General features: G+C 45.1%; 2 protein-coding genes and 1 pseudogene across 4 annotated transcripts; all 3 read right to left on the minus strand.

Annotated features, from left to right (window-relative positions):
- Window positions 1-356: 356 nt before the first annotated feature.
- Window positions 357-2179, minus strand: LOC121953069 (prefoldin subunit 1-like). Of its 2 annotated transcripts, none has more exons than XM_042500007.1 (4): window positions 2107-2179; window positions 1272-1438; window positions 697-781; window positions 357-562 (listed from the first exon to the last, which is right to left on the minus strand). In XM_042500007.1, exons 1-4 carry the CDS (start codon window positions 2137-2139, stop codon window positions 479-481), a joined length of 369 nt encoding a protein of 122 aa, XP_042355941.1. In that variant the 5' UTR covers window positions 2140-2179; the 3' UTR covers window positions 357-478. The 2 variants fall into 2 exon arrangements, with proteins under 2 accessions (XP_042355941.1, XP_042355942.1); XM_042500008.1 differs by lacking the exon at window positions 2107-2179 and adding an exon at window positions 1908-2054.
- A 1159-nt stretch (window positions 2180-3338) lies between these two features.
- On the minus strand, window positions 3339-9042 carry LOC121953067 (tetratricopeptide repeat protein 1-like). Of its 2 annotated transcripts, XM_042500005.1 has the most exons (9): window positions 8439-8710; window positions 8276-8339; window positions 7469-7948; window positions 6046-6106; window positions 5817-5929; window positions 5696-5732; window positions 5467-5615; window positions 4122-4176; window positions 3339-3561 (listed from the first exon to the last, which is right to left on the minus strand). In XM_042500005.1, the coding sequence occupies exons 3-9, from the start codon at window positions 7937-7939 to the stop codon at window positions 3428-3430; spliced, it is 1020 nt and encodes a 339-aa protein (XP_042355939.1). In that variant the 5' UTR covers window positions 7940-7948; window positions 8276-8339; window positions 8439-8710; the 3' UTR covers window positions 3339-3427. The 2 variants fall into 2 exon arrangements, with proteins under 2 accessions (XP_042355939.1, XP_042355940.1); XM_042500006.1 differs by lacking the exons at window positions 8276-8339; window positions 8439-8710 and adding an exon at window positions 8981-9042.
- Window positions 9043-10234: 1192 nt separating this feature from the next.
- On the minus strand, window positions 10235-23352 carry LOC121952251 (annotated as a pseudogene).
- Window positions 23353-24262: the final 910 nt, after the last annotated feature.

Here is a 24262-nt window from a genome sequence, read left to right on the forward strand (position 1 = left end):
ACACTGAAAGTGTTGAGTTTCATGTCTCCATCAGTCTGATGATCAATCACTGCAGCAGAGACCTGATCAGCTGATCAGCTCTGACATCAGGAGGTTATATATTGATATCTGATATCGCCCAGACGGGTTGTTTTATTATCGACGAATCAGATATCAGTAAAAAACCTAATATCCTGAATCCATAAAACAGACGAGGCAAGACAGAGATCCTCAGATGGTTATTGATTTTCTATCAGAAACAGTTCAATACAGACAAGAGGACGTCTCACTCTGCTCCCATTTACAGCTTCAATGAAGACACACCCAGAGATCAATAATAAATAATAATCAATAAAAAGTCAGACCCAGACAGGAGCTGAAGGCTTAACTATTTAATATGAACAACTGACAAACAGCAACTGACAGGAACACACACGTGTGTATTAATGATGAGTGTGTGTGTGTTATTGATGAAGTGTTTTATTGATTATTGATGATGTCACTGAGCTCTCCTGGACAGCAGCATCTCTCTGATGTTGTCTTCAGCTTCTTTCACGCTGCGCTCAAGATACACCTTCTTCTGCTGCAAATACACAACAACACAATCACAACACTGACACACTCATGGAGAGACACACATGCACACACACACACACACACACACACACACACACACACACACACACTGCAGGTAAAATGAAGTGTGTGTGTTTGTACCTCGAGCTCTTTAATTTTCTCGTCAGCTGTTTTCTGTTTGTCCATCAGCTGATTGTTGATGTCCTCCTTGGACTGGAGGATGAACCTGACACACACACACACACACACACACACACACACACACACACACATACACACATACACACACAGACACACAGACACACACACACACACACACACACACACACACAGAGACACACAGACACACACACACACACACACACACATAGTTCAGGAGCTTTCAGTCTTATCACAAAATCTTCCTCAGCAGTTAACATTTGTTTTTGAAGTGTAGAGGATCTTTGATTGTCTGTACAACGAGGCATCACTCTGTTAAAGAATTGTCTGTCTTTAGTGCTTGAACATCAATAACTGATCAGCTGTGACCAATAACAAACCTGAGTGATGCCAACTCACCTGTCGGTAGTTTACATGTTTTGAAGGTATCACAACAGTTTAACTTTTAGCTTTAAGCTACTGAATAATGAGGTCACTGTGATGTCACTGTGATGTCATGTTCCTGTCAGTACAACCCATCCAGGTGAGCAGAGATCCTGGTTGTCATGGAGACTCACATGCGTCCGACTCCCTCGTAGAGTCGCGTGTTGTCGGGCACATTGGTGATCTCAGCGTGAGTCAGCTTGGCGTGTTTCTGAACTCGAGTCAGCTGATCGATCTGCAGGTCGGCCAACTTCACCTTCTGCTGCGTGTCGATCATCTTCACCTGCAGCTCCGAGAACGCCTACAAACAGGAGGTATCACTCTGATGTAAACACCTGAACATCCTTCACCTGCGGCGCAGAGAACGCCTTCAAACAGGAGGTATCACTCTGATATAAACACCTGAACATCCTTCACCTGCGGTGCAGAGTGCCTAAAAACAGGAGGTATCACTCTGATGTAAACACCTGAACATCCTTCACCTGCGGCGCAGAGAACGCCTTCAAACAGGAGGTATCACTCTGATATAAACACCTGAACATCCTTCACCTGCAGCTCCGAGAACGCCTACAAACAGGAGGTATCACTCTAATATAAACACCTGAACATCCTTCACCTGCAGCGCAGAGTGTCTACAAACAGGAGGTATCACTTTGATATTAAAAAAGCGTCTTCGTGCTGATTTTTAGGTGGCGGTGTTTGAACTTGTTTTTCGGTAAAACAGGTGGATTATTAAAGATGACGTCAGCGGGTTTACAGGTAAATATCACCTCAGAGCTCTGAACAGACACAATGTGTCGTGTGCGTTAGCTCCTCGTGCTAACGGTTAGGTCCGTTTGTCTGACCGGCAGATGCTCCAACAGCTGACGACTGTTCGCTGACAGGAAGGGAGAGAGTTCAGGTGAAAACAGGTGAGTCAGCTGAGCGTCGCGCGGCGGGATAAAGACACACGACAGAAGCACAGTTTACCTTTTTCAGCTCCAGGTCTACGGGCGCAGCCATCTTTAACAACACTCAGACACACTGCGCATGTGCGGTGCGAGCCCGCTCGTCTTCCGTCGCTGTTTACCAAATTAAAAGCGCTGAACTGATGTTTTTGTTCTTTAGGTGTGAACACACACAGGAAACTGTGTGAATGAAGTCTGTCTGTGCCAAATAAAAACATAAAAAAAACCAAATCCACTTTAGATCTATTGTTGTTGTTAATTAGTCAAATGTGTTCAAAGACTATAAGAAATCTGAATCTGAATCTGGTTTCGGTTTTTACAAGTCAGACCTGAAAAAGACAAATGCCAGTGTGATGTAGCTATTTTACTTTAAGTACTTGTACAATTTAAACTTCCTTTAATTTTGAGTTTTTCCATGTTCTGCTGCTCTTTACTTTCACTGCTTCTCATGTATGAAGATTATGAATTATAACTTATTATTTATGTTACATTTTAATGCTACATTATTATTGATGTTGCATTCTTAATACTACATTATTATTGTTGGATTGTTGTTAATGCTTCATTACTATTATTATTCCTACATTTTTTATTAATGCTACATTATTAATGTTACAATATTATTGTTACAATGTTATTAATTCTACATTATTATTGTTATTGCTACATTATTATTAATGTTACATTATTGATGCTACACTATTATTCATGTTACATTAGTTACAGTTATTAATTTTACATTATTATTGTTATTGCTACATAATTATTATTGCTATATTATTATTGTTTCACAATTGATGCTGCATTATTATTAATGTTACATTATTATTGTTGCATTATTATCAATGCTACATTTCATAAATGCTACATTATTATTGATTTTGCATTATTATTAATGCAGCATAATTATTGTTATATATTATGAATGTTACATAATAATGCTACATTGTTATTATTATTGTTACATTATAAATGTTACATATTTATTAATGCTACATTATTATTGTGATGTTATTATTGTTACATCATTTTTAATACTTTGTTATTATTGTTACATTATTATTAATGCTACATTATTAATGCCACAGAGTTTCGTGTCGCAGCTGTACAGAATAAAACAAACTTCAGTTAAACCCAAAACAAATATCTGTTTATTTTAAATTTGACCCTGTCAGGATCCTGTAGGAGTGATGTCGCTCTGTTTCCTGTGATCTGATTGGTCCTCTGAGTTTAAAGAGAGAAGACACAAACGGGAAACAAATCAATCAGCTTTTATTTTCCTCTGAACACACACAGTCACATGACACACGGCTGTGACGTCATCAGCTCAGTTTGTGATGATGTCATCTATTGTTGTTTGGGTTCTGGACGAAGTTGATGGAGTAAGAGCCCGTGTTGGCGTCCTGGTTCACCTGGAAGTTGTTGGTCGACAGTCCGAACGGCCTCAGGACCAAGTTCCCCAAGTCCTTTAGTTTACCTGCAGCAGACAGGTCATAGATTATCACAGGTCATCACAGGTCAACACAGGTCATCACAGGTCAATACAGGTCATCACAGGTCAACACAGGTCATCACAGGTCATCACAGGTCAATACAGGTCATCACAGGTCATGAATAAATCAACAACATGACTAGTGCCTCTTTAACGGGGCATATTCAGGTGCAGTACGTCGTTAATGTAGCATGTTCAGGTGCAGTACATAATTAACATGTGTTCAGGTGCAGTACATAATTAACATGTGTTCAGGTGCAGTACGTAATTAACGTGGTGTGTTCAGGTGCAGTACGTAATTAACATGTTGTGTTCAGGTGCAGTACGTAATTAACGTGGTGTGTTCAGGTGCAGTACGTAATTAACGTGGTGTGTTCAGGTGCAGTACGTATTAACATGTTGTGTTCAGTGCAGTACGTAATTAACGTGGTGTGTTCAGGTGCAGTACGTAATTAACATGTTGTGTTCAGGTGCAGTACGTAATTAACGTGGTGTGTTCAGGTGCAGTACGTAATTAACGTGGTGTGTTCAGGTGCAGTACATACTTAGCATCTCCTCCTTAAGCTTCTCATTTCTCTCCTGAATCTGCTGAGGCAGCCTCTGAGAGACAGACAAATTCAGAGAGACAGACAGATTCAGAGAGACGGACGGTGCAGAGAGACAGACAGATTCAGAGAGACAGACAGATTCAGAGAGACAGACAGATTCAGAGAGACGGATACATCTTATTAAATATTTTTATAATTCAAATCGTATAAGAAATGTAACAAAGTTTATCACACTGAAGAAGTGTAATAAAAATTCATTTGTAGATTTACAGTCTGTGTACAGTCGATGTACAGTAAGAATAATATAAGTATTATGTCTACGTATAGTCAGTATATTAGTAATAAATAAGTCTGTGTATAGTCAGTATAATATTAGAAATAAGTAATAAGTCAGTGTATATATTCAGTATGACATTAGTAAAGTGTAATATAAATAGTATTATGTCTACGTATATGCAGTATAATATTGGTAATCAATCGTGTTACAAGTATTATGTAGTATAATATTAGTAATAAGTAGTTTTACAAGTATTTTGTCTACATATAGTCAGTATATAATATTAGAAATATCATAATTAGTATGTATACGTAAAGTCAGTATAATATTAGTAATGATTAATTTAGTAAATAATAAGACTATAGAGTCAGTATAATATTAGTAATGATTAATTTAGTAAATAATAAGACTATAGAGTCAGTGTAATATTAGTAATGATTAATTTAGTAAATAATAAGACTATAGAGTCAGTATAATATTAGTAATGATTAATTTAGTAAATAATAAGACTATAGAGTCAGTATAATATTAGTAATGATTAATTTAGTAAATAATAAGACTATAGAGTCAGTATAATATTAGTAATGATTTATATATAAATGAGGCTATAGTTTCCTAGTTTTCACAGATCTTGGCTGTGCCTGATTGTAGCGATGGCTGTGCTGGTGTTGTGATCCTGCCTTTAGTCGAGAGGGGAACATGTCGGGCTCTGTTTTTTTCCCCTCATCCTGGTGATCAGCTCATCTGGTGAAGAGTTTGATAACATTTGCCGCATGATTACATTTTTTAGACCGCCATTCAAGCTAGCCGCGGCGCTAATCAGGAAGTCAGTTGCTCCGCCGGCGGGAGTTGCCTGCCACACTCGGCAGCATTCGGCTGCCGCTAATCTCTACTACGCTGCTCTACGGGCCGTAGATCCGGGTATTTTACACTTTTCTAAACCTGGAAAAAGAGCTTTTTCTGCCTCATGCGCCACTGAGCAGTGAGGAATGAACGAGGCCCCGCCCCCACGGCTGTGTCCTTCCTCATATACATCCATGCTGCTGACGGGCTCGGTGGACTCACCATGCAGGCCTGTCTGGCACTGGGCTGGGCCGGGTCCAGGTCCAGAACCCTCTTGTAGTCCTCCAGAGCCTCGTCCAGCTTCTCCGTCTGTTCGTAAAGCTCCGCCCTCCTCAGCAGCGCCCGCACATAGTCTGGATTCAGCTTTATCGCTATGGCAACCAAAGGCAACCAATCAGCAAACAGATCACCCCCAGCTGTCTTAAAGGTGCAGAATAATGTCATCACTCACCTGTGGAGCAGTCGAAGATCGCCTGATCCTTCCGGTCCTGACAGGAAGAGACCGTTAGCATGTTGTTAGCCACAGTGTTGGCAGCCTATCAGTTATCATGTTGTTGGCGTGCTGTTGTTACCTGGTGCAGCCGTGCAGCAGCTCTGTTGGAGAACAGCACCGCTCTCTCTCGGCTGTAACAAACAGGACATAAAACCAACGCCTCCGTGTAGCTCCGCTCCGCCTCCAACCAGTCTACAAGAACACGTGTTGGGGTTTATACTGGTTTATACAGGTCATACTGGTTTATACTGGTTTATAATTGTCATACTGGTTTATATAGTGGACAATGTGCTGGTGATGTCACTCACCTCCAGCTTTAAACTGGCTGTTTCCTTTTTCCTTCAGTGTTAAACTTTCCTGCCGTCGACTCTGAAACAGAGCAGAATTTTTAAATATCTCTGTGAAACTGGCTCTGTAGGGGGCTGGCTCTGTGGGGCTGGCTCTGTGAAACTGGCTCTGTGGAGCTGGCTCTGTGAAACTGGCTCTGTGGAGCTGGCTCTGTGGGGCTGGCTCTGTGAAACTGGCTCTGTGGGGCTGGCTCTGTAGGGTTGGCTCTGTGGGGCTGGCTCTGTGAAACTGGCTCTGTGGGGCTGGCTCTGTGGGGCTGGCTCTGTGGGGCTGGCTCTGTGGGGTTGGCTCTGTGGGGCTGGCTCTGTGAAACTGGCTCTGTGGGGCTGGCTCTGTGAAACTGGCTCTGTGGGGCTGGCTCTGTAGGGTTGGCTCTGTGGGGCTGGCTCTGTGAAACTGGCTCTGTGGGGCTGGCTCTGTAGGGTTGGCTCTGTGGGGCTGGCTCTGTGAAACTGGCTCTGTGGGGCTGGCTCTGTGGGGCTGGCTCTGTAGGGTTGGCTCTGTGGGGCTGGCTCTGTGAAACTGGCTCTGTGGGGCTGGCTCTGTGGGGTTGGCTCTGTGGGGCTGGCTCTGTGGAGCTGGCTCTGGGCTCTGCTGGCTCTGTGGAGCTGGCTCTGTGGGGCTGGCTCTGTGGGGTTGGCTCTGTGGGGCTGGCTCTGTGGGGTTGGCTCTGTGGGGCTGGCTCTGTGGGGCTGGCTCTGTGGGGCTGGCTCTGTGGGGCTGGCTCTGTGGGGCTGGGTGGGGCTCTCTGTGGGGCTGGCTCTGTGGGGCTGGCTCTGTGGGGCTGGCTCTGTGGGGCTGCTGGCTCTGTAGGGTTGGCTCTGTGGGGCTGGCTCTGTGAAACTGGCTCTGTGGGGCTGGCTCTGTGGGGCTGGCTCTGTGGGGCTGGCTCTGTGGGGCTGGCTCTGTGGGGTTGGCTCTGTGGGGCTGGCTCCTCTCCATTCCCTAAACTTTGTGGTGCGGGGCCTCTGATCCCAGAATATTTCGGGACAGGGTATTGAAATGATTGTTTTCAGTGTCTGATCACTTCAAAGAGAGAACATTTTCTGACCAAACCAAACACAAACAGATTTTGAGCAGGGATGCACGATATGGTTTTCTGATATCAGATCAGCTGATCATCATGAAACTGAACACTTACACTGTCTGCAATATTGAATGATCGATTGATTGATTGAGTGAGTGACTGATTGATTCATTCTGCAGAAGAAATATAATACTCGGACTCAGAGTTCATGTTTTCATCTTCACTCATGATTAAATACATATCGCTCTGTGATATCGGCAGAAATCAGCATGTTGGCTGATTCTGATATTTTATCTGAAAGCCAAAATCTGCAGATATTATCGTGCATCCCTCCTTCTGAGGTCTGCAGGAGTCACCTCCTTCTCCTCCTCTGTCAGCTCCTTCTCCACCTCCCTCAGGTACTCCTCGTCAAACTCCACTTCCTGACTCCTCTCCTCCTTCATCTCCAAATCCTCCTCCAGTCTGTCGTCCTGCACCTCCTCCTCCAGTCTGTCACTCTGCACCTCCTCCTCCAGTCTGTCGTCCTGCACCTCCTCCTGCAGTCTGTCGTCCTGCACCTCCTCCTGCAGTCTGTCACTCTGCACCTGCTCCTGCATTCTGTCACTCTGCGCCTCCTCCTGCAGTCTGTTGTTCTGTGTCTCCTCCTGTCTCCCTGCTCCCTGTCTCTCTGTGACATCTCTTCTGTCAGTCAATCTGTCAGTTTCTAGTCTGCTCTCCTCCTCCTCGGCCCTTGGTCCCGGAGGCTCCAGATTCTCCTGGCAGTCGTAGAAGTCCTCCTGCTCCTCCTCCTCCTGCTCTCTGGGTCTTCCAGCTCCTCGGCTGCTCATGTTGAAGCTCTGCAACAAAAACAAACTCTGTTCAGACAGGAGGAGATGTAAACTGTTCCTGAGCTCCCCTTTAACCTGACTCCTGGATACCATGAACCCAAGACAGGGCATATTATGGTCTGTATTGGACAGGGACATTCAGCTGGACAGAGGTGTCCTGCTGTGGACGGGGACAGTGTCTCCAGCTCTGTAGCTTCCTGTCAGACATTTCTTTCTGACAGACAGTGAAGCTGTTGTATCTGTCTCCTCAGAGCCAAACTCCATTCAGAAAAGCAGTGATTTTAAAGCTGCTGCTTCGATCAGTCCAGAGGACAAAAAAAAAAACAAACCACCCACCTGACAGCTGAGAGGACAAAAGACGACTGCAGATGAGACGATCCAAAAACGTCCACACGTCTACCTGTAAACGCAGTGAGAGGACTTTTTTTACCTTCCCGTCGTCCTGAAACTATAAAAAAAATACATCCACCTGAGGAGACTGTAACTGTGCTCTACAGACCCAACGTCAGCATGCTGCGGTCAGCGTGAGTCCAGGTGAGTCCAAGTGAGTCCAAGTGAGTCTAGGTGAGTCCAAGTGAGTCCAGGTTTAGCAGCACAGACACAAAGACCGATGGAGGCAGGGAGCTAAAATCTGTGGTTTCATGAATAGATTTGGTTCTGAGGAGAACTGAAGCTGTTCAACCAAAGACCTGCAAGTCTTTACAGTCTGTCCCTGTCAGTCCACAGCAGGACACAGTCTGTCTTCAGTGTGTCCTTGTCTACTTCTCCAAACTGAAACACACACACACACACACACACACACACACACACACCGTCTCTTCCTTAAATCAGCTGATTTTCAAACGGACTTCTGACAGGAGATATTTTGAGACCGTCACTGAGCTAACTGCTAACAGCTAACTACTACGCACTGTTGTCATGACGTCATCATGTTATAAGCCGTCTGCTGCGTCACACATCAGTGTGACGTAATCAATGTGACGCTTTACAGACGCATTAAATAAAAATAAAAACGTTAAAAACAACTGATTTGTGTCCTACCTGATGCTAACACCGGTTAGCCTGCCGGGGACTCTCAGTGATGTCACTTCCGGGACGATCACGCCTCTTCCTCTTCTTCCGGTGAGTTTGAGTCGGTTTGAGTGTCTCGCGGCTCATTTCCGCCCCCTGCTGGATCTACTCTGACGTGACGTCATAATAAAAACAGTGAAATAAAGTTTCTGAATTTAATAAATTTAAACAACACAATATGTAAACACATGACGTCACACACAACGTGGTTTGCAAAAATAAATCCTCATTTAATTTGTAAGATTACAAACTACAAATATTTACAAAATAATGGAGAAAATAAAAAGCAGGATGAAGAAACTTTATTACTGCTTGAAAAATATTTTTAATTTTGAATGATTTCAGAATACTGAAAGAAAAACGATTCAAGTCTTTTCATTTATTCATATTTATAAAAATGTGTAAAATAACAAACAAGACATTCTGTTGTTCTGTAAAGATGGTAAAAAAACACAACATATTAATATTTATATTACATATTCATATTTATTCAGATAATTCACAAAAAATGTCATCTTCCCCAAAACTCTTTTTATAACTCAACAACGTTACAACAAAGACACGAAATGTGAAGATTATCTGCTGATTCAACACTTTGAAACTCGCAGTGATGTCACTTTTCTCCTGCAGCTCTCAAAATATTTAACCCTTAAACCGCTGAGCACATCGCTGCAGTTTCTCTCAAAAATATGGGAAAAAAAATAATTTTGAGCATTTTGGTGAGATATGTTCCACAAACTGCGAGACATTTGTAGATTTAAAAAAATTTTTTTTAAAAGCAACAGAAAAGTATATTTATAATTTTCAGAATTACATGTTTACAATTATGCTCCAAAGTTATTATAATTTTTTGAACACATTATTGTCTTGTTTGCCTTCTTTGTTTGGGATTTTTTTTTTTAACTTTCTTTATTTTATCCTTCTTTCGCTTTCTTTTGTTTTCAATTTTTCACATATTTTTCTTGCAGTTTTCACAATTGTTTTGATAATTTGGGGTAATTTCTTTGGTGGCTTATTGTCTTTTTTTCTTGTTTTTAAAAAAATCAGGTCAGTTTGCTGCCGTCTCAAAGAGTAAATGAAGACATTTATCAAAGACTTTGACTATCAACCAAATCTTCATTTATCAATCAGTCTGAGGAGTCAGTAGGAGGAGGTATTAGGAGGTGTCAGTAGCTGGAGGTGTCAATTTGGGGAGGTGTCAGTCGGAGCAGGAGGAGGAAGAAGTGTTAGGAGGTGTCAGTAGGAAGAGGTGTTAGTAGGCGGAGGCAGGAGGAGGAGGTGTTAGGAGTTCTCCGTAGGAGAAGTTGTCAGTAGGAGGAGGTATCAGGAGGAGGTGTTAGGAGGTGTCATTAGGAGGAGGCATTAGGAGGTGTCCGTAGGAGGAGCGTCTGGTGTGGGCGATCCAGGAGGTGAAGGAGGAGACTTTGGCGTAGACTCCTGGTCGTTGAGGTCGTCCACAGCCATAACCGAACGATGTCACACCTGTCAGAGAACCAATCAGAACACAGCATTTACACCACACGGGGACTGCCACGTTACCATGGCAACATGTCTTTTTGTGTGTGTGTGTGTGTGTGTGTGTGTGTGTGTGTGTGTGTTTGTATGTACGACCGACCAATCAAAGTCCAGTGTCCATCGTCCAGACACATCAGTGGACCTCCAGAGTCGCCCTGAAAAACAACAACAAGGTGTCAACAGGTGAGTTCAGGTGAGTTCAGGTGAGTCCAGGTGAGTTCAGGTGAGTCCACACAGGCGGGCCAGTAAAATACTGCAGCTTCTTTTCTTCTTCTTCTATCTTTATTGATCATTTTGAAAAGGCTGTCAATAGAGCGGTGAAGGGATGATGTATTTTTGTAAGCCAACCAGGAAGTTAGCATCGTGCTGGTCCCCTTGTCAAAAACCTACCAAAAATGATCTCTGTGATGATCACGAGTTTATGAGACTTTCACGGTTCGTTCAGCACGGTAATCTTCACAGATGAACTCCATGTCTGTGTGTTTTGAAGTGAAATGAAATCGCCAGAAACTAAACGTGTAAGTCTCATAAACTTGTGTTCATCACAAAGCTTATTTTTGGCAATAATCGAATATCCCATACGGTTTTTGATGAGGGAGCCAGTGCCACGTCAACTTCCTGGTTGCCCTACAGAAATACGTCATCCCTTCCCCGCTCTGGAGGGTTAAGGCTCTGGGACTGAGGGGCCAATCGGTGGCCAGCAGAGGGCGCACGGCCGGACGTCTGCCGAGCAACAGAGCAGTCGGAGACCAGCAACAGGCAGGGCACAGCGGAGCGAACTTTTGACAGTTAACAGTTTCCCGCGGGTCCAATGCATGTTCATGTTATGTCCGGAGAAACACCGAATTCCAAATCTTTATTTGGAAAATGGTGCATTTTACGTCTTTAGGACTTAATGTTTTTAATAATGGCTATAAAAAAATGCGTTCTGAAAAGTCAACATGTCTCAAAAAAATGATCCAGTGATTTAAGGAGGTCTCTTTCCCGATGTTAACAAACGGGGAAAAGTCTCAGCCAGTGTGCATCACGTGACGCTGTAGTTCCACTTTCGGCCACTATGTACATTTGCTTCAGAGCGTGGCGCACTTCCCAGAACATGGAGAACCACGTTAAACACACCTGGAGGCGGACTGACGGATCCACAGAAACCTGCTCATTGTTTTTGGTCTCACAGAGACGGGGGATCTAATCTAATCTGTTTAATGTCATCAGTCTAATCTAATGTAACCTGTCTAATCTGTCTAATCTAATCTAATCTGTCCGTCTGGGTGTTTTTACCTTACAGGAGTCGACGCCTCCCTCGGGGTAACCTGCACACAGCATGCTGGAGCTGATGGAGTACTCAGGTAACTGAAGACGACACGTCTCCTGGAGGACAAGAGGGACCTCAGCCTGCTGCAGGAAGTCAGGGAGGGACCCTGAGACACAGACAGACACAGACACAGACACAAAGAGACAGACAGAGAGACAGACAGGTGAGGAGACGGAGAGGCAGGTAGTATACAGTGTATTCAGCAGGTTCGGGCTGTCTCACCCTGCTCGGCGTCTCGTCCCCATCCAGCGATGAGACATCTGGTTCCTGCTGTGACGTCCCATCCTTTAGCCGGTAAACACACCGGCTGGACAAACTCTGCAAATGTCCACCACCGACAGAAATATGTTTAATAAAGTCAGAAATACATTTAATAAATGTTGAATTAATATCACATATTAAAGATTCTGTCTTCTTTGGATTGTTTAAAGTCGATGTCGACTCATTTTTGTTTTTTAATGTTTTAGATTATGGGTAAGTGACATCATGGCACGCAGATGCAGGTCAGACATTTAAAACAAAGGTGAGAGCAGGTGAGTGCGTGTGGGCGGGGTTACTGACGCGTGAAGTTGACCGGCTGCTGCAGGTGCATCATGGCGATATCGGCCTCTTTGGTCTGTCTGTTGTACCGTCTGTGGATCACGATGCGATCGACTCGTCGGGTCTGAACTTCCATAGAGTTCATGTCACTCTGAGAGAGGAGACCCAAAACAGCCGTCCACCACCGAAGGTGGACATTCTTCCTGTCCAACAGAGACAAAGAGACACAGACACACACACGCGATAATAATAATAATAAGAAGAAGAAGAAGAAGAAGAAGAAGAAGAATACTGATGATAATAGTAATAACAATAACAATAACAATAACAATAATACTGATGATAATAGTAATAACAATAACAATAACAATAATACTGATGATAATAGTAATAACAATAACAATAATACTTATGATAATAGTAATAACAGTAACAATAATACTTATGATAATAGTAATAACAGTAACAATAATACTTATGATAATAGTAGTAATAAAGATATTTAAAGTGCTGTCTGACCCATAGACACAGTGTGCCGCCGTCAGCAGCCAGTTTCGTCCAATCAGAGAGGCTCCACACACATGACGCCCCCTCCACTGCAGAGACACCATCCACGGCCACGCCCCCTTCACAGCGTTAACCCCGCCCACCACCCTTACCTCACCTGACAGGTAACACACACACACACACACACACACACACACTCCAGTCAGACTGAAACACAAACAGCAGAGGTCACTGTGAGGTCACTGCTTTACCTTCAGCAGGTGAGCTCTCTCCTATTTGGTCCGCCCCCCTCAGCTCAGCTGTGACCTGACGGACGCCACACACTGAAACACACAGAGTCACAGCGAGTCACACAGAGTCACAGCGAGTCATAGCGAGTCACAGCGAGTCACAGCGAGTCACACAGAGTCACAGCGAGTCACACAGAGTCACACAGAGTCACAGCGAGTCACAGCGAGTCACACGGAGTCACAGCGAGTCACAGCGAGTCCCACAGAGTCACAGCGATCCACAGCGAGTCACAGCGAGTCCCACGGAGTCACAGCGAGTCACACAGTCACAGCGAGTCACACAGAGTCACAGCGAGTCACACAGAGTCACACGGAGTCACACGGAGTCACAGCGAGTCACAGTGAGTCACACAGAGTCACAGGGAGTCCCACAGAGTCACAGCGAGTCACAGCGAGTCACACAGAGTCACACAGAGTCACACAGAGTCACAGCGAGTCCCATGGAGTCACAGCGAGTCACAGCGAGTCACACAGAGTCACACAGAGTCACAGCGAGTCATAGCGAGTCACAGCGAGTCACAGCGAGTCCCACGGAGTCACAGCGAGTCACACAGAGTCACAGCGAGTCACACAGAGTCACAGCGAGTCACAGCGAGTCACACGGAGTCACAGCGAGTCACAGCGAGTCACAGCGAGTCCCACAGAGTCACAGCGATCCACAGTGAGTCACAGCGAGTCCCACGGAGTCACAGCGAGTCACACAGAGTCACAGCAAGTCACACAGAGTCCCACAGAGTCACACAGAGTCACAGCGAGTCATAGCGAGTCACACAGAGTCACAGCAAGTCACACAGAGTCCCACAGAGTCACAGCGAGTCACACAGAGTCACACAGAGTCACAGCGAGTCACAGCGAGTCACACAGAGTCACACAGAGTCACAGCGAGTCACACAGAGTCACACGGAGTCACAGCGAGTCCCACGGAGTCACAGCGAGTCACACGGAGTCACAGCGAGTCACAGTGAGTCACACAGAGTCACACAGAGTCCCACAGAGTCACAGCGAGTCACAGCGAATCACACAGAGTCACAGCGAGTCACACAGAGTCACAGCGAGTCACACAGAGTCACACAGAGTCACAGCGAGTCACACAGAGTCACACAGAGTCACAGCGAGTCACACAGAGTCACAGCGAGTCCCATGGAGTCACAGCGAGTCTCACGGAGTCACAGCGAGTCACAGTGAGTCACACAGAGTCACAGCGAGTCCCACAGAGTCACAGCGAGTCACAGTGAGTCACACAGAGTCACAGCGAGTCACACAGAGTCACAGCGAGTCACACAGAGTCACACAGAGTCCCACAGAGTCACAGCGAGTCACAGCGAGTCACACAGAGTCACAGCGAGTCACAGCGAGTCCCACGGAGTCACAGCAAGTCACACAGAGTCCCATGGAGTCACACAGAGTCACACAGAGTCACACAGAGTCACACGGAGTCACAGCGAGTCACGCACATTAGGCCAATTTAACACTACACAGACATATGAACTATGTGTAGCTGTTTGTTGTTGTGTGTATTTGTAGCTGTGTGTAGCTGTTTGTTGTTGTGTGTATTTGTGTGTAGCTGTTTGTTGTTGTGTGTATTTGTAGCTGTGTGTAGCTGTTTGTAGTTGTGTGTATTTGTAGCTGTTTGTAGCTGTTTGTAGTTGTGTGTATTTGTAGCTGTGTGTAGCTGTTTGTAGTTGTGTGTGTACTCACGTTGGTTGTCACAGCTGAGGGAGATCACTCTATCGCTGCTGCAGGTTTCGCTGTAAAAACAACATCAGTCTTTAGAACTGGACTCTGGTTCTGGTTCAGGTTCTGGTTCAGGTCCTGGTCTAAATTGATGTTTTTTATATGGTGCTGGTTCTACTTCAGCTCCAATTCCATCTAATTCTGGTTCTGGTTCTGTTCTAGTTTTAGTTCTAGATCTGGTTTTAGGTTTGCTGCCAGATTCAGTTCTAGTTATGGTTCTAGATCTAGTTATATTTCCAGTAGTTGTTCTGGTCCCAGTGTTCAGATTCAGGTTCTAGATTCAGTTCTAGTTCAGGCTCTGGTCTTGAGTACCTGACACTGGCTTCCAATGTTTTGTTACTGGTGACGGTGATGACTGTAAACGGTGAGTCTTGGGGCCGAGCCGGCAGCAGCGTGGCCTCCCCCGACCTGCAGGAACAGAAACCAGAGCTGAGTTACCTGTTTTCAGGTACCACCAGGAGAGAGTTACCTGTATCTCAAGTACCACCAGGAGAGAGTTACTTGTATCTCAGGTACCACCAGGAGAGAGTTACTTGTATCTCAAGTACCACCAGGAGAGCGTTACCTGTATCTCAGGTACCACCAGGAGAGAGTTACCTGTATCTCAAGTTACCACCAGGAGAAAAGTTACCTGTATCTCAGGTAGCACCAGGAGAGAGTTACCTGTATCTCAGGTACCACCAGGGAGAGAGTTTACCTGTATCATCAAGTACCCACCAGGGGGGTGGAGAGAGTTACCTGTATCATCAGGTACCACCAGAAGAGTTACCTGTATCTCAAGTACCACCAGGAGAGCGTTACCTGTATCTCAGGTACCACCAGGAGAGAGTTTTACCTGTATCTCAAGTACCACCAGGAGAGATTTACTTGTATCTCAGGTAGCACCAGGAGAGAGTTTACCTGTATCTCAAGTACCACCAGGAGAGAGTTACCTTTTGTATCTCAAGTACCACCAGGGAGAGAGTTACTTGTATCTCAAGTACCACCCAGGAGAGCGTTACTTGTATCGCCAGGGTACCACCGTGAGAGAGTTTACCTGTATCTCAAGTACCAAACCCCACCCAGGAGGGAGTTACCTGTATCTCAGGTAACCAACCAGGTGAGAGTTTACCTGTGTCCAGGACCAGGTACCTGTGGGGATGAAGAGTTTTTTTTTACCTGTATCACCAGTACTGGCAGGTGAAGTCAGACAGGTGAGGGGTTCCAGGTGTCGGCACAACAGACACGGTGAGACAGAGAGGAAACCAGTTGAAACTGGAGACGGACTGGAAACTGTTCTGCCCAGCACAACTGAAACACACACACACACACACACAACACACACACCTGTGAACACACCTGTCATGGTCACAGGTGAGGTATTGATGGTGACCTCACCTCCTGATGGACTCACCACAGTCAGCTTCGTCGGAGGCGTCAGGACAGTCGACCTTGCCATCACACTGAGTGTTGCTGTGGATACAGCTTCCTGTGTGACACTGGAACTGACCCGCCCGCGCACGCAGCTGTTCACAAACAAACAATCAATAATCAGTAACTCTTATCAATGATCCCTTGCTAGGCTGACAAACTCACCTGGCGAGCCCAGGTTGACCCCGGAGCTGAAGTTGGCTCTGAATCCGCGTAACCACCGTGAACCCGATTGTTTCTGTGAACATCCACACTGTCATTTGATTGGTCGTTGAGAACAGGTCAAATGGGCGCGGGCCATCGCTGCCCGTCAGGATGGCTTGAAGAACGAAAACATTCAGACACACATTCAAACATGCAGAGCGACGTCACCTGAATCACACACACGCCTGGAGGGGCGGAACCTGAGAGGATTCTGGGTAAAAACGCTCACCCAGTGAGGTGGAGTTTCGGCCCTACTCCGTCCCGCACCTCTATGACGTCATGGGTTTCGCTTCGACAATCGAAGTCCAAGAAGTGGAGCTGGATGTTCTGCCCGTCGGCGGCGTGGAGCGTCCCAGAGACCTGCAGCAGCAGAGGATCATGGGTGTGAAGCCAGGTAAACATCCTCAGGTGTTTGTTTACCTCATCTTCAGTCCACTGTTTGTTTACATGCTTTTGTTTATTTCTGTTTACTTGTTTATGATTTATTTTTATGTTGTTTACATGTGTATTTGTACTATAAACCTGCTGTTGTTGACATGTTTGTGTCAGATATCAGCTGATGTTTATGTTTCTGTAGAATCAAAACATAAACAGAAAAGTCACTTTGATGAAACTGTCAGTCGGCCGAGGAAGACTGTGAGACTGGTGTGGTAGTGAAAGCTCCAGAAAGAAGAAAGTGGCCGATGAGCTCATGTTTCATAAATAAATAAAGTCTGACACTTTAATCATTAAAGAAGTCAACTGCAGATCAGTTTTACGGAGAAAATGTTTTTTCTGTGATTAAACAGTTTTTAACAAAACTAGTAAAAACAAGTAAAAGTACTTCGGTGAGAGAAGACGACAGGCAATAGCTGAAAGGAACTCTGGGATTTGTAGTACATTTGTTGTAGTCAGTGGAGATGATGTCATCCCAGCTTATCTCTGGTTATCTAATGTAAATACGATTATTTCCGATACTGTCTGTCTCCTTTTTTAAAAATAATATTTTAAAATATTTTTATTGGTTTTTGTATTGATGTTATGTGTATTTATTATTATTTATTATCGTCTGTGTGCTCTCTTGTATGTTTGTGTTTTTTGTTTGTCTGACTTATTTTGTACATTTTTTTTGTTAAATAAAGCTGGAAAAAAGAGAAAAAAAAGAACTGAATGGTTTTGGTGGTGCAGTGTTTCTCTGTACTGGTCTTTACTGGGAGGACACTCTGACTCCTGGCCTGTACTCACACTGAGCCTTGTTCCCATAGGATTGTGGGTAATTTGGTGAACTGAAGGTGGAGTTTGGCTCCCAGAGGTCAAAGGGTCCTCCGCAGTCAGCTGGACCAATCAGAGCACAGATAGGGCAGAGTCAGGCCACAGGTGAACCAATAGTGTCTGAGTCTGAATCACAGCTTAAGAACACAACAATCACAAACAACAACAAATCACCAACAATAAACAACAACAACAAAATACATAAAAAGCAATAACAGTAAAGAACAATTAATAACAATCAAAAATAAATACAACTTGGAAGGCTTCTTCTTAAAAAGCATCCTGTTAAAAGGGGTGTGGTCTGTGTCTCACCTGTTGAAAGGGGCGGGCTCTGTGTCTCACCTGTTGAAAGGGGCGGGGGTCTGCAGGGGCGTCGCCAGGAATTCTCATCCCCATGAAAACAGCCAACCCTGCACAACTGTTATAACCACACTGGAAAGTACTCGATGAACTGCCCTCACTTTCTTCAGCTTCTCCTGTCCTGTCTCCTGTCATCATTCTCACTCATGCCCTCATACTCCTCACCTCCTTCATCCTCTAACACCTGCTGAACACCTGCTGCTCCTCTATACCTGCCAGGACTGAACCTACAAGCAAGAAAGCAAACAGGACGACCATCAGAGTCTTGTGCTGCCTTCAGCCTAACATGCAGTATAAACAGGATCGTTGTTGTTTCCTGTTTCTAAGATCTAAAGATCTCTGAAACTACAGACGACTGCTCAGAAACTGCTGTTCGTTTCCACGATTCGAGCTCAGCTACATCCTCAGAAACATGAGCGGATGCTGAGAGGCCGGCCGCTGCTGCACTTTCAGTTTCTGAAACTGAAGATCATGCGGTTCATAATGTTATGTTATGCTAGCCAACACTGTGACGTAACGTGACATTGTTGTTGCTATGATACTGGTTTATTTGGATTAAACAAAAAATATATGCTCAAAGCTATCTTGGTTAACTGTCTCCAATCTAAGCTGCATATCAATATTAGTTTTACAATTTCTAAACTGTAACTGCAAGTGTTTCATTCAGGATGCTTTTTACCGGCCTAGCATGCAGAATATTGCCTTTCAGACCTCTTTAAACACGATTATTTGAAGCCAAGAGACTCGTTGAATAACAAGGGTTTATTTTGTTAATCTGACCCCTCAACGTGAAAAACCTCCAAAAACTACAGTTTACTTTCAGTCAGATTCAGCCACACTTGATGCCGTGACCCTAATAATTGTAATTATTCCCCTCAGTTCTCAGTTTACTTCTCTAACACTAATGGAAACAGTCTTACCTGAAATGAAATACACCGTGTTTGTCGGGTGTTAGCACGCTACTACGTTTTAAAGCTGGTCAGTTATATGAATCTAGAGACTGTGATGAATCTGTTGATATCTATATTATATTTCACTGGGAAATTAACATTGCTCCAAAGTTGACTGACTTTACCACAAAGTAAAATGTACAAATATAATGTCATATGAGATTGAGTCATTTATGGAAATAATAAACTTTTATCTAAAACACAAATATAATCCAAGCTCGACTCCTGAGCGCCTGGAATCTACAGTGCTGGTTTGAGAGTAAACCATTTTAAACTGTGTACGTTGTGCCCAAATTTCTTTTGAAAGAAAGTCATTAAACGTTGTTTTACCTCAGCCTGCTACTACCTGATACCCGGACGTCACTCGCTCTCGCACCTGTCCGACTGCTGACAAATCAACTCAGTCGACCGGTGCAGGGCGGACTGGACCATTTTGAGCATTAAGTAGGGGTGAGAGGGGCCTCTGAGAGAGACTCCACATTTTTGCCAGAAAGGAATTCTGAATGTTTGCTTATTTATTCAGACAGTTTTAGTTAGTTTTAACTTGTTGCAGTTGTTGCTTAAAGAGAAAAAAAATGAAAATAAAAAATTAATTTTTATTTCAGGCACATTAAGGGCTCCCCTCCCCACTGGGGCCCTGGGTAGTCAGTCCCACTTTTCCCCCCACTAGGACGCCCCTGGTGGTCTGTGTCTCACCTGTCAAAGGGGGCGTGGTCTGCGGGGGTCACCTGTCAAGGGGGCGTGGCATGTGTCTTATGTGTAAAAGTGACGTGGTCTGTGGCTCACCTGTTAAAGGGGTGTGGTCTGTCTCTCACCTGGTATCGGGGGCGTGGTTGTTGGAGGTGGTACGTTGGTAGGTTCCGGGGGGGCAGGGCCACACGGACCAGAGGTCACAGTGATGTCATCCAGGGCAATGTCATTCCTCATCCCGCCCTCCTTCAGGGCTTCAAACACCACCTGCAGAGGTCAGAGGTCACACTGATCATCACTATCCATCAGCTGATCAATAACTGATCAATCATCACTGACCGTGGTCTCTGCCGTCAGGTCGAGGGTCACCTGGCCGTAATTCCAGCTGTCCCCATAGTTACCATCTTTCTGGAACACCACAGTGACGTTGGGCTGAGACAGCAGGACGCAGAGACGGTGGACATCCTCTCCGAACATGTGGTACCTGCACACACACACACACACACACACACACACACACGTTTTATGTGCTGTTTACATGTTTCTTTCCTCGTTGTTTCCATTTTCATTTGTTTGTTTGCGTCTTTGTTGTGAAGAAATGAAGGACGTGGTTGTCCCGTCTCTCCTGGACTCGCTGTCGGGCTCCCTGGTTGGTTAAATCTTTTCTCTCTGGCTGAACTCAGTTCATTCAACTCAAAACCTTTAAATCTGTCACGTTCCCCGCGGTTCTGTCCTCATGTGTCCTTATGTCTGTCCCTTATGTTTATTACCCTCACTGCCCCCCGCCCACCGACCGCCAGCAGGTTCAGAGGCCGGTCCGCCTGCCGCCTGCGGAGCTCCTCCCACCTGACGTCCAGAACATTCAACTGTGTTTACGTTTTCAAATCTGATCTCAAACTCGTCTGCGTTCGTCCTGAAGGTCTGAGACTGAAACTCTGAACAGAAATGTTTTCATACGCTGAAAATCTGATTTTAACTCTGTCAGCTGACCTGTGTGTATTTTTATTTGTGGTTGTTGATGTTGTTGTAGTTGTTGTTTTTGTTGTTGTATTTGTTGGTGTATTTGTTGATGTTGTTGTAGTTGTTGTTTTTGTTGGTGTATTTGTTGATGTTGTTGTAGTTGTTGTTTGTATTTGTTGTTGTTGCTGTTGTTGTTGTTGTTGTTGTTGTTGTTGTTGAAGTATACCAGAAGCTGAGACACAGGGCTGTGTCGGCGGAGTCAGAGGGAGACTGTGGATCCTGAAGCTCTTCAGCCATTGGCCGGGACTCAGAGGAGTGACCATGTAGAAAACCTGAAAAACAAACAAACAAACAAACATCACTAACATCACTAATATCACTAACTACTGCAACTAATAACAACAAACAACAATATTCCTCTCGGTCTTCTTATCATCCTGTGTTGTTTGTTTGTTTGTTGTTGTTTATTGAACTGACCGGAGGCATTCCCCAGCGTGTGGTCGACGCTCGGGCCACTCAGTGGAGGAAACGTGGAGCCGCGTGTTCGAATCCAGTTGCCGTCATTGTCCTGCTGCTGTTGCCAGAAGCACATACCCTGCTCAAAGGTACAGGACAGCTTCTGCTCACCTAGAGGGTTTTCAGAGAGGAGGCTGATCAGACTCTGAGTGACTCTGAACTCTGAGACGAGAAACTCTGAGTTTTGGGGTCCAGATCAGCTGATCTGAATCCGTCCAATCAGCTGTGAGCGTGTTCACTCTGAGTTCGGCGCGTGCACGACCTCCATAAAAAGCCATGAAGCAGTGAGGGAGAGAATAAATGCTGGTCTTCATCTGGGTTTCAGGTCCTCAGGGGGAAAACGCTCTCTGAAGCAGCTGAAAATGAAATCTATAAAAACATCGTTCAGAAAGGTCGACGGATTTCACTCCGCCATGATCGTAGGCCGACCTCACTTTGGTTTGATTCGTATTTGACGTTAAACGGAGTAAATCTTCGTTCGGCGGCCGTTTGAACGTGTAGTCGTTTAAAGGCCAACAGGATGCTGTTTGGACACATAAATGTCCTCTGGACTCATGTCCTGCTGAGTGCGGCTGCAGCATGTTATTAAGATCAATGACTGATTTAGTGTAATAAAAAACTGTGCCGCTATAACAAAAATTCATCAGGAATGAGAGCACATCCAATCGAGGTCTGTAAATCCTCTCCTGACGTAAGATGCTGCGTAATAATTCTGCTCGATATTGATCAGACTGCAAAAATACGGACAGTGTCTGACAGTTTGCTTCAGGTGGGAGGAGACAGGTAAACTCTATGTTTCTGATAGAAAACCTGCCAGCGAGCAGGTTATGTTCACAGTTACAATGGTGACTGACTCAGAGTCAGTTACCATGGTGACCGACTGAGTTTGACTTAACTCTTTCTGGAACAGATAACAGTTCCTCCTCTCTCAAGGTTAACACACTCAGAGTTTTCACATCACCTGCTCTCTGGGAAACTGCCCTGAAAACAAGCACGCACACACACACACACACACACACACACACACACACACACACAGGTGGACAGGTTCAGTGAGTGGTTGTGTACTTCCTGTGGGGGCGGAGTCATGGTCACCTGTCAGGTTGGCGGTGTTGGCAGCGCTGTAGGTGGCGATGAAGCCTGACAAGTTGTTGATGTCATCAGACAGAAACTCAACAGTTGATTGGTCACTTAGACAAGTGTGTGAACGTCAGCAGCAAACAGCTGAACCTCTAATAAACAACACGTCACTGTTTGTTTTTTTGTTTCAGAATTGATAAAGATTTGTTTGAATCAGAATCAGATTTAAAATCCTGAGACCCAGAGCGTCTGTCTGTGTGTCCTCAGGGTGGACAGAGGACTCTCTGTCCAGGTCAACTTCCTGCAGTTTGACACAGAAGAACACACTGACACTCTGAGACTCTACGAGGGAGTCGGAGACAGCACACACCTGACAGGTAACACACACACGCACACACCTGACAGGTAAACACACACACACACACACACACACACACACACACACACACACACACACACACACACACACACACCTGACAGGTAACACACACACACACACACACACACACACACAACTGACAGGTAACAAACACACACACACACACACACACAAAACTGACAGGTAACACACACACACACACACACACACACACACACACACCTGACAGGTAACACACACACACACACACACACACACACACACCTGACAGGTAAACACACACACACACAACTGACAGGTAAACACACACACACACACACAACAGACAGGTAACACACACACACACACACACACACACACACACCTGACAGGTAACACACACACACACACACCTGATAGGTAACACATACACACACACACACACACACACACACACACACACACCTGACAGGTAACACACACACACCTAACAACATACTGTTATATTATTGGCAGCTGAGCTCTCAGGCTCCGCCCCTCCTGGGACCGTGTGGTTGCTAAGTGACCAATCAACTGTTGAGTTTCTGTCTGATGACATCAACAACTTGTCAGGCTTCATCGCCACCTACAGCGCTGCCAACACCGCCAACCTGACAGGTGACCATGACTCCGCCCCCACAGGAAGTACACAACCACTCACTGAACCTGTCCACCTGTGTGTGTGTGTGTGTGTGTGTGTGTGTGTGTGTGTGCGTGCTTGTTTTCAGGGCAGTTTCCCAGAGAGCAGGTGATGTGAAAACTCTGAGTGTGTTAACCTTGAGAGAGGAGGAACTGTTATCTGTTCCAGAAAGAGTTAAGTCAAACTCAGTCGGTCACCATGGTAACTGACTCTGAGTCAGTCACCATTGTAACTGTGAACATAACCTGCTCGCTGGCAGGTTTTCTATCAGAAACATAGAGTTTACCTGTCTCCTCCCACCTGAAGCAAACTGTCAGACACTGTCCGTATTTTTGCAGTCTGATCAATATCGAGCAGAATTATTACGCAGCATCTTACGTCAGGAGAGGATTTACAGACCTCGATTGGATGTGCTCTCATTCCTGATGAATTTTTGTTATAGCGGCACAGTTTTTTATTACACTAAATCAGTCATTGATCTTAATAACATGCTGCAGCCGCACTCAGCAGGACATGAGTCCAGAGGACATTTATGTGTCCAAACAGCATCCTGTTGGCCTTTAAACGACTACACGTTCAAACGGCCGCCGAACGAAGATTTACTCCGTTTAACGTCAAATACGAATCAAACCAAAGTGAGGTCGGCCTACGATCATGGCGGAGTGAAATCCGTCGACCTTTCTGAACGATGTTTTTATAGATTTCATTTTCAGCTGCTTCAGAGAGCGTTTTCCCCCTGAGGACCTGAACCCAGATGAAGACCAGCATTTATTCTCTCCCTCACTGCTTCATGGCTTTTTATGGAGGTCGTGCACGCGCCGAACTCAGAGTGAACACGCTCACAGCTGATTGGACGGATTCAGATCAGCTGATCTGGACCCCAAAACTCAGAGTTT

Source organism: Plectropomus leopardus, chromosome 13 (genome assembly GCF_008729295.1).
Source record: "Plectropomus leopardus isolate mb chromosome 13, YSFRI_Pleo_2.0, whole genome shotgun sequence".
NCBI lineage: Eukaryota > Metazoa > Chordata > Actinopteri > Perciformes > Serranidae > Plectropomus > Plectropomus leopardus.

Coding starts and splice junctions, on each gene's coding strand:
- LOC121953069 (XM_042500007.1), bottom strand. CDS start 2,139: ATGGCTGCGCCCGTAGACCTGGAGCTGAAAAAG. Junction 782..1,271: donor TACGAGGGAGTCGGACGCAT/GTGAGTCTCCAT, acceptor TGTGTGTGTCAG/GTTCATCCTCCAGTCCAAGG. Junction 563..696: donor AGAAAATTAAAGAGCTCGAG/GTACAAACACAC, acceptor GTGTATTTGCAG/CAGAAGAAGGTGTATCTTGA.
- LOC121953067 (XM_042500006.1), bottom strand. CDS start 7,939: ATGAGCAGCCGAGGAGCTGGAAGACCCAGAGAGCAGGAGGAGGAGGAG. Junction 6,107..7,468: donor TGACAGAGGAGGAGAAGGAG/GTGACTCCTGCA, acceptor GCTCTGTTTCAG/AGTCGACGGCAGGAAAGTTT. Junction 3,562..4,121: donor GCTTAAGGAGGAGATGCTAA/GTATGTACTGCA, acceptor TGTCTGCTGCAG/GTAAACTAAAGGACTTGGGG.